Genomic DNA, 10624 nt, shown 5'->3' with positions numbered 1-10624 from the left:
AACTTGTCTCTACATAATATTTTCCTCAAAAAACTTGCTGTACAATCTATCTATCTAGGGACACAGACCAGTTCTGTTAAAAATAAATATAAACAGTGGCAAACAGTAGGAATAAACAAAATAGAAACGGCTAGACCTATACCAGCATCCCTTTTCAACTTTCTACTACAGGATAAAAAACCCATAATTATTAAATAAGAAAACTACTACACCTTCTATTTCCAAAATTCCAAAAAAAAAAAAAAAACCCTCCAACTTTAGAAATTGTAATTATGGCCCCAATTAAATCAATATTGCAAGTGCACCAACTCCAAGTTCCTTTTTGATTGTAGTCCAAGATTGCTCATGATCATCCACCCTTTTGATTGGATAAATCCTAGGGACAAGAATAGCATTTTTCTCTGCAAGGAGAGAAACATCCGAGCCTCTCCAAACTGTTGAGATCCAGTGAAGAAATTAACCTAGGTGCCACTGCATAAGTATTATTTTGGACTATTCAGTGTCAGAACTGAGACACCCTTACATGTGGGCAGCCTTACATGTGGGCAGTATTTTGAGGAATATGGTCTTTGCATGATATGTTGGGGGGATTAACAAAAAGAACAGGGATATTTTTAAGGGAAAAAGTTAGTTGCTGCATCAAACATGAAGAGAATTTGGTTCATTACTAGTAGACAGCACATCCCCACTGCAAGAGGTTTGTGTGTGTGGTAAATTCCCCACAGAAAAGATTTAGCTAACATTTCCCAGTCATCTTTCAAAGATTGAATATGATTCCATCTTGAGAATCAACTAACCCATATTTCTAATTGAATATATTCAAATAAGCATGCTGGTTATGCAGCATGTACCAATTGTGCCCTTTTTCTTACGCATATATGTTAGTAAAAGATTTTTTTCCCCCATCAAAAAAGAAATGTGGATGAAGAAATACATTTATTAACGACAACTGTAGGCATCACTAACACCTATAAAACACAAGGAAAAGAATTATGCATCAAAAGCTGACTTCCAAATCTATGACAGATTAATAAACCAAAAGTAACATTTTATGATACCAAAGTAACAACAGGACCAATCAACCAATAAAAAAATAATGGTTGGGAAGGACAGAGAGAAATACCAGAAAGATAAAAGTAGCAGAAATGCTGCCACGAAGAGAATGCTAGGGCAAGCTGCAAGGAAAGAACCATTGCAATTAAATCCTCCAGCCATAGAATTTTGAATGCATAAATGGAGCTAAACAATGAAACATAATGAAATGGCACAAGGAGAAGATACCCATCAGAACAAATGCACAAGCATGCGACCAGCAAAACCATCCCTTACAAGTAGCAACAATAGTTGATACAAAGTATATGAAGAAACCTGACCAAAACAAAATTAAGATACCAAGTGTCAGCATTCAAGTTCAACGTGCAAACAGAATAACCTATAGCTATTCCAAATTTCCAACATGCAAAAAAACTCATGTATCTATCAAAAATGAAAAATTATGACATCACGTATCACAGGAAATATTAGTTGAATTGGGTAATATACTTTTGCTTCATGTATCAAAAGGGGTTGAAATCAAGTAGTTATATATGTGGAAACAAAGAAACATCAAAACCGGTGCTGAATGGAAGAGATCAGATGGTGTTGACCAATGACCATTGACCCATGAAATCATACCACTAAACAGGCTTCAAATGGAGTTCATCACATTGATGGTGTGTTTCTCCTCGTATTAGATACATATCTTAAGTAATATAAAATAAAACCGCATGGACATGCTCTCTCTTTCTCTCTTGGGTAGGGAGGTGGGTGGGATTGTGGGAAGATCCTGAAAAAGACTGAGAAGGAAAAAACTGTTACTGTGCAATTCAGATTTTGTGAGTTGACTAACTGAAAGAAGACTTGGAGAAATTGAGGTACATGTAATCATAGTACTATATCTCGCGATATATCTGGCATCTCGGGCCTACCAAGATATCCGAAATATCCGAAATTTGGTGAAATTTCGCCGAACTATTGCATTTTTTCTGCAATATTTTGGGAGTCCATCTCGGTGGATATTTGGCCATATCTAGGCCTGATACTTCATGGACACCCTTATTTAAGCTAAATAAACACATTTAAACCTTCATATTGCAAAAAAAATGAACTCAAAGTGGTGTTTTGGGTTTGCACCCTTGATTGACTGTATACGGTCGGACCCTGTTGTATAAAATAGTTAAATACATATTGTTTAAGTACTAAAAGACATAATAAGAAATTTAAACAAAGTAATGAAACAAAAATAAAGTCAAATGTAGCCTTTAGTTTAAAGTTTAAACTCATAAAGTCATAAGCGCATAAGTCATAACTCATAAACTTCATAATAGTCAATAGTTCAATACTCAAAACACAAAGTACTTCTACGAAATTTACCGAAATATACTGCTCAATACATAATATTTCTACAAAATATACCAAAATTTCGCCAAAATTTGAACTTTTTTTATTTCGGAAGCCCATCTCGTCTCGGCCCTACCGAAATTTCGCGATATAACGGCGATATATCACGAAATTTTGTACCATGCATGTAATACGGAAGAAAGGGAAATGTTAGTGTTGTAATATGGGTACAAAGGTAGAATTGTCTATAAGGGTATTTTGGTCTTGTACTCATTCTAGAATATTCTATTCATGTTATAAATAAAGCTGGCCTATATCTCATTGACACAAGTCATTCTCCCAAATTCCAAGATTGATTTCATCATGGTATCCAGAGCCAAGAGAAATCGATCTAGGGTTTCATGTCATGCTTGAGAGCCACAGCACAGCCGCCGCCATCCCTCACCAAATCGCAGCACCACCACTTCCGTCTCCACCACCCCTTCCGCCTCTCTCACCTCTCGGCTTTTTCTCTCTCGCGCGAGCTTCTCTCTTACCACGAGACTACTGCCCCCTTCCCCAACTTTTTTTTTCCGCCTTTTTCCACCCTTCCAACACTTTCCGCCTTCCCCACCTTCTTTCCACCACCACCGTCACCACCGCAGGGGTCCCTTTCCCTGCTTCTCCCTTTCGGCCTCCCTTGGTGGTGAGTTTGTCCCACCAAGGGTTCATTTTCCCTCTATTATGAGACAAATCTTCCTTCTTTATTGGAGATTTGTTATGTGGTTCTTCTTTAAATGAGCTTTGTGAGTTCTGCCTCTTCATCTGCAGCCATGTCTAACGACAAATATTCAGCCATATCTTCTAGACAAGGAGGGTCCTCTGTGCATCAGTAGAAGGATTTCCCTACATTCCTGACTAACTCTATCAAACTCGATGGAAACAATTACCTCATGTGGTCAAGGTCTGTTTCGCTTGTTGTTGGCTCCCGAGGTTTGATAGGACATCTGACTGGTAAGTCTGTTCGTCCTACTGTTGCTGGTAAGGCCCAGGATAAATGGGACATCGATGAGTGCCTTGTGATGTCCTTTCCTTCTCAGTTCTACTTATCTTCTACTGGAGAATGCTGCCGTTATCTGGAGTATTGCCAAAGAAACCTACTCTAAGGTTGGTAATGTTGCCCAGTGCTATGAACTCCGTCGAAAGATTCATAAAATGGAACAGAAGGATCTTATTCTCAGTCAGTACTATAATACCATGAGGGGTATTTGGCAGACCTTGGATAATTATGGGAAATTTACTGCTACATGCAAGGCTGACACTATAGCTTATCGCAAGTGGGGAAAAAATCTACGGGTTTAAGATTTTTTGGCTGGGCTGAATATGGAGTATGACAAGATCCGCTCTCATGTGTTGAATAAGGATCCTTTTCCTACTCTTGAACAAGCCTATGCTATTATGGCTTCCGAAGAAAGCAGGTGTGAAGCTATGGTTCATCCCCCACCTGTAGAGCGTGCTGCCCTTTATATGGCCCCTTCCGAAGGGACTTTGGCCTCTACTGTTGGCTCTAATGGGGTTCTTGTTCGTGGTACTGCTCAACCTAGTAAAACTCCTGTGAAATGCGACAACTGTGGGAAGGAACGCAACACCAAGGATCGTTGTTGGAAGCTCCATGGTCGCCCACCCGCGTCTCATGGGTATGGTCAACCACGGTCTGGGGGAAGTGCTGCCCATCAGTCCATCTCTGAAGATGATTCATCTAGTACACCTCTCTATAGATGAGTTGACTCACCTGCGTAGTTTGATGTCTAGGCTGGAGGCTACTACTCCAGCACCTTCGGCCCATGCCAGTGTTGCCTTTGTCATTGCTGCCCATTCCTCTGAGAGTTCCACCACAGGTATTGAGTTTTATGGTCATAACTCATCTGTTAAATCGATTTCTTGGATCATTGACTCTGGAGCTACTGACCACATGACGGGTTCCCCTTTTCAATTTTTTTCCCAATATTCTCCATTAGCTGGCATAATAAGGTCCGGGTTACTAATGGTTCTTTTTCTCCCATCTCAGGCAAAGGTGTTATTAAATGTTCTCCTTCTCTTTCCTTATCCTCTGTACTCCATGTTCCAAAATTTTCTACTAACCTGTGTTATCCATTAGTAGTATCACACATGAGCTGAATTGCAAAATAACTTTCTTTCCTTCTCACTGTGTATTTCAGGACTTGGACACGGACAGTACGATTGTATGTGGTAAGATGGAAGGTGGCCTATACCTATTAGAGCAGCCTCCTACTGCATTATCTATTGTGGCTTCTCTCCCAAGATCTGCTTCCAAAGCCCTTGCTGATTTGCACACTTGGCATCGTCGATTGGGATACCCACCCTTAAGAACTCTCTCTAGTTTATTTCCTATTTTTACTAAATCATGTAATTTGAACAATTTTCACTGTGATGCTTGCATCCTTGCTAAGCAAACCAGACATACCTATCCTGTTTCAAATAAACGTAGTTTAGTTCCTTTCAGTTTAATTCATTCTGATGTGTGGGCCCCTGCCCGTATGGTTTCTTCTTCTGGTTATCGTTGGTTATTACATTTATCGATTGTTATAGTCGAACTAGTCGGTTGGGACCTTACAGTCTTAATTTTCTGCCCATGAGATTATCCATCAAACCTCCTACGTTTACACTCCACCTCATAATGGAGTGGCAGAGAGGAAGAACTGTCATCTTCTTGAGGTTGCTAGGTCCTTACTTTTTGCAATGAATGTTCCTGTTTGGTTTTGGGGGGGGATGTTGTTATCACTGCAGCCTTTCTTATTAATAGGATGCTCTCTCATGTCCTGAATAATAAAAGCCCCATTGAAACTCTTCTTGGCACTGTAACTTTTCTTGTCCCTCCTAAAAATTTTGGGTTTGTTGCTTTTGTTCACAATCATCATGTCCATGGGAAATTGGATCCCCAGGGTCTCCGATGTATTTTTTTTGGGATACTCTACTACCCAAAAGGGATATAAGTGTTATCATCCGTCTTCCCGAAAAGTGTTTATTTCCATGGATGTTGTTTTTCAGGAAGATGTTCCCTTCTACCCTGTCTCTCTTCAGGAAGAATATGTTCAAAATGAAGAGGTCCTTCAGATTCCTCCTATAGGGTTGCCATGGGAAGAAGAGGAGGTTCTTGAGGATGGGGTTACTAGTCAAGAACAAGTTCAAAGCCAAAGTGAGATTCCTATTCAGGGGGAGACTCCTATGCCAGTTGAAGCCACGGTTCAGCCAGGACAGCAAAATATGGTTCAGGGAGATAAGCCACTTAAAGTATTTGCCAGGAAGAGAAAGCAAGGACAGCACAAGCCTACCCCCATCTCTCCTACTGAATTAACTGAAATGGTTCCAGGTCCTATTGATCCTGTTCTCTCTGCTAAGCAACCATCTATTCCTATTAGTGATCCTACTCTAGATCTTCCTATTGCTATTAGGAAGGGTAAACGTAGTTGTACTCATCATGCTATCTCTAATGTGGTCTCTTATGACTCTTTGTCTCCTAGTTTCCAGACCTTTCTTACTTCTTTGTCCTTTATTTCTATCCCTAACTCTTGGCATGAGGCAGTGGCACACTCGGACTTGAAAGAAGCTATGGAGGAAGAGATGAGAGCCCAAGGTAAAAATAACACGTGGGAGTTGGTCCAGCTACTACCTGGAAAGAGAGTTGTAGGGTGTAAATGGGTTCTTGCAGTTAAACATAAAGCTGATGGAAGCATTAGGCAATATAAGCCAGGTTAACTGCTAGAGGCTTTACCCAGATGCATGGGATCGATTACCAGGAGAAGTTTGCTCTAGTGGCCAAAATAAATACTGTGAGAGTGCTCCTATCTTATGCAGTGAATCAGGGATGGGACTTATTTCAGCTTGATGTAAAAATATCTTTTTGCATGGTGAATTGGCTGAAGAAGTCTACATGGACATTCCACCGGGTTTTGATTCTCAGAGGACCCAAGGAAAGGTGTGTAAACTCAATCGAGCTCTCTACGGGCTGAAGCAATCTTGTCGGGCGTGGTTTGGTAGGTTCCATAAAGCAATGGTCTATATTGGATTCAAGCAAAGCAATGCGGATCACACATTGTTTATCAAGAAGACTACCACACATGTAACTACGTTGATCGTGTATGTCGATGACATAGTTACCACAGGGAGTAGCCAGGAAGAGATTAAGTTGTTGAAAAAAGATTTGGGCACTGAGTTTGAGATCAAAGATCTGGGAAAACTTAGATACTTCCTGGGTATTGAGGTTACCTATTCTAACAAAGGAATCTCTCTATCCCAAAGGAAGTACACCATGGATTTATTATCTGAGACGAGTATGCTAGGATGTAAGCAAATCGAAACCCCTGTTGAACCTAATTGTCACCTCCGGTCAAAAGGAGAACCAGTGAATAGGAAGCAGTACCAGAGATTGGTGGGAAGACTTATTTATCTGTCTCATACTCGCCCTGATATTGCCTTCGCAATGAGTCTGGTAAGCCAGTACATGCATGACCCATATTCTACCCATTTGGATGTTGTTTACAGAATTTTGAGGCATTTGAAGGTTGAACCTGGGAATGGGATTTTAGTTTCACCTCATGATCACATGAAAATTGAAACATATACAGATGCCGATTGGGCTAGGTTACCCAATGACAAGCGTTCTACTTCTGGCTATTGTACTTATGTAGGAGGAAATCTTGTCACCTAAAGGAGCAAGAAACAAACAATTGTGCCTCATTCTAGTGCTGAGGCTGAGTTTCTTGCTATAGCCCAGGGTATTTGTGATGCTCTTTGGCTCCAAGGGTTGTTGCAAGACCTTGGTATTGATGTTGAGATGTCAATATGATTGTACTCTGACAGTAAATTTGCAATCAGCATTGGTCACAATCTTGTTCATCATGATAGAACAAAGCACGTGGAGATAGACCGTCATTTCATCAAGGAGAAACTCGACAGTGGCAGATATACATTACTTTTGTTCCTTCAGATGATCAGCTTACTGATGTTCTTACCAAAAGCTTAAGTCCTTAGTTATTTAGTTCTATTGTTAGCAAGTTGGGCATGGTGAATATCTATGCACCAACTTGAGTGGGAGTGTTGTAATATGGATACCAGGGTAGAATTGTCTATAAGGGTATTTTGGTCTTGTATTCATTCTAGAATATTCTATTCATGTTATAAATAAAGTTAGCATGTGTCTCGTTGACACAAGTTATTCTCCCAAATTCCAAGATTGATTTCATTAGTTAGAGCTAATGCAAACAGTACCATGCCCAGTAATTGGTATAGAAGATCCATTGGCAAGGATTACGGGTCGAGTATGGAAGTTAGATGAAATAGAATTAAAAATAGACGACTTACCAGTCATGTGAGCAGAAGCCCCCAAATCAATAATCCTGGGTGTTGAAGTGGTGACAGGAAAGCAGGTGTACCTACATGAGCCAATGTGGCAGCGGAAGTAGATGCCCCAGTAGTGGAAATAGATGACTCAAAGCTCTTGATGCGGCGCATTACCTGATGAACCTAATCATGAAGAATGGTGGAGGATTCTGCCATGGCTGAACCTGATTTAGTATCACTGGATGCAACCATGTCTGTACCTTCTTCAAGAGCTGCATGATTGGCCAAGTGTTGGGCCCATTCTGGTTTCCCATGCTTGGACCAGCTATTGGATTTCCCACAATAAGAACACTGCCAGGCAGCTTTGTCAACATGCTGCCCACCAGATCCACGGCCACCAATACCACATCCTCCCCCTGAACCACGGCCTCTACTAGTAGTGAATGCTGAGTTTTCCTTGGAGGTGGTATCTGATTTGGAACTAGGAGAGACAATACGTTGCAGCCTAGAGTACCATTGAGAGTGGGAATCGAATCACCGGCAAGTAAGTGACCCTTCACAGCCTTTAGATTAGGATTCAATCCAGCCAAAAATTTGGAGACAAAAAATTCATTCTGTTGGGCCTTCAATTTTCAATATCAGTGGTAAGGGGCTGAAACACGTTCAGGTCTTCAACGATCCCCTTAAAAGCACTGTAGTACTCCTAAAGAGATTTATTGGACTGTTGGAACTGGAATAGCTTCTCATAAAGCTCATAAATACGGGTCATACTCTTGTCTTGAGAATATGTCTCCTTCAAGTCATCCCACACTTCCTTAGCAGTTGTGTGAAACATGACATTAGCAGCAATATCGGGTTCCATGCTATTCCACAACCAAATCAGAATAATTGCATTCTCCTTCACCCAAGCATTGTAATCCTTAGAATCTGGAGCCGGAGAATCAGAAATAATGTACCTAAGTTTGTCCTTAGCCATAATGTAGACACGGACAGCTTGGGCTCACAGTATATAATTAGAATTCCCCTTTAGTTTGATCGATATAATCAGAACATTGACATTGTCTGTGGAAGTCTTGGTATCAGCCATAATAAGAGTAGGATCTTCAAAAAAAAAAAATAGTAAGAACAGCAGCAGCTGATTCAGGAAATTCTTCGAACACCTATAAGGCAGCAACAGTCGATTCTTGAAACAGAGCAGTAGCAGACGATTCAAGGAGCAACAAACACACCTAATTCCAGTATGTAGAGGTAAAAGGGAGCAGCAACTAACTCCAGTAGGTAAAAGGGTTTGAATCTTCAATAACAAGAAGACACAAACCAGTAGGATAGAATGCAAAAATCAAACCAGCCAAGAGGAGATTGATGTCAGGGTTTTGAGAAGAATACCCCAAACTTCAAATAAGTAGTATAGGCATTAAACCTGAGGTGCAATCAATTGCAAATAGCCACTAGGAACCATAGCATCACAACCTTCAATAACAGCTGTAGCAAAACACACTTAAAGAACACCAGAACCGAGATGAGAAGAAGAATATGGGAAGAGAAGAGAACTATCAGATATGACTCTCCCTCATAAGGCTTGTATTTATAATCTGAAATTACAATGGAAAGGGGAACTCCTATTCAGATTAGGAATTCCAAATCATGATAGGATTCCAAGTTACAATAGGAAAATAACAATAAAACTAAGACTAATAATTCAAAGTAAAACTAGGACTAGCAACTAGGACTCATAATTCAAATTAGAACTAGGAGTTATAATCCTAGACACAAAAACCAAATCACTGTTCATATGAACAGTGTCACATGAACAGTACTTCAACACTCCCCCCTCAAGCTGGAGCATACAAATCACCTAGACCTAGCTTGGAACAACTTCAACGGAAAGTAGGTCCAAACAGTGCCTTTGTAAACATATCACCAAGTTGATTGGTAGTAGAAACAAAAGGGGTAACAATCAACTTCTTCAGAACAGCATCCCGAACAAAGTGACAGTCAATCTCAATGTGCTTTGTCCTCTCATGAAAAACAAGATTACTTGCAATATAGATAGCGGCTTGATTATTACAAAACATTTGCATAGGCTGATTGATGGGAAACCCTAATTCCTGGAGTAAGGATTTGACACATATTAACTCAGCAGTAGTATGTGCCATCACTCGATATTCAGCTTCAACACTGGATTGAGCAAAGGTGGTTTGTTTCTTGCTTTTCCATGTAACCAAGTTTCCACCCACAAAGGTACAATAACCAGAAGTAGATCGTCTCTCACCATCAGCACCGGCCCAAACAACATCAGAGAACCCAACCAGATTAGCATTTCGATTAGGTCGATAAATAAGACCTTTACCAAGAGCACTCTTGAGATAGCGCAACACACGACAGGCAGCATCCCAATGAATTTTCTTTGGACACTGCATAAATTGACTAATAACCCCAACAGCAAAGGATATATACGGGCAAGTGACTGTAAGATAAATCAGTTTACCAAATAATCTTTTATATCGATGAACATCTGAAAAATCCTCACCCTCATCGGATCCAAGTTTTTGATGAGGATCCATAGGAGTATTTGTTGGTTTGGAAGTAAGCATTCTAGTATCAATCAGAAGGTCAAGGACATATTTCCTTTGAGACAAGCTAATACCTTTCTTGCTTCTCAAAACCTCACTACCAAGAAAATACTTGAGGGTACCCAAATCCTTTATTTGAAAATGCTGATGAAGATATGCTTTAACTTCGGCAATACCAAAAGTATCATTACCAGATATAATAATGTCATCCACATAGACAACCATCACTACCACCTTAGAATCCTGATGGCGAACAAAAACAGAATGGTCAGAGTAACACTGTGAGAATCCTACCTTAATAACAATGGAGTTGAACTTATCAAACCATGCTC

The 10624-nt window shown here is 40.2% G+C and overlaps 1 protein-coding gene and 1 long non-coding RNA gene across 2 annotated transcripts; both read right to left on the bottom strand.

Moving 5' to 3' along the window:
• Positions 1–720: 720 nt before the first annotated feature.
• Positions 721–9591, bottom strand: LOC122648365. Its single transcript, XR_006331061.1, has 3 exons — positions 9581–9591; positions 1282–1368; positions 721–1175 (listed from the first exon to the last, which is right to left on the bottom strand). It is a non-coding gene; the product is annotated as an uncharacterized LOC122648365 (long non-coding RNA).
• A 5-nt stretch (positions 9592–9596) lies between these two features.
• Positions 9597–10535, bottom strand: LOC122648364 (uncharacterized mitochondrial protein AtMg00810-like; the record flags this gene model as incomplete). Its single annotated transcript, XM_043841592.1, has 2 exons — positions 9597–9680; positions 9762–10535. Coding segments are annotated over 2 exons (858 nt in total), but the record flags the coding sequence as incomplete, so codon positions are not given.
• Positions 10536–10624: the final 89 nt, after the last annotated feature.

Source organism: Telopea speciosissima, unplaced genomic scaffold (genome assembly GCF_018873765.1).
Source record: "Telopea speciosissima isolate NSW1024214 ecotype Mountain lineage unplaced genomic scaffold, Tspe_v1 Tspe_v1.0876, whole genome shotgun sequence".
In the NCBI taxonomy this organism is placed as follows: Eukaryota; Viridiplantae; Streptophyta; class Magnoliopsida; order Proteales; family Proteaceae; genus Telopea; species Telopea speciosissima.
Note: the sequence above shows the minus strand (reverse complement) of the source record. Positions and strands in the feature narration are given on the sequence as shown.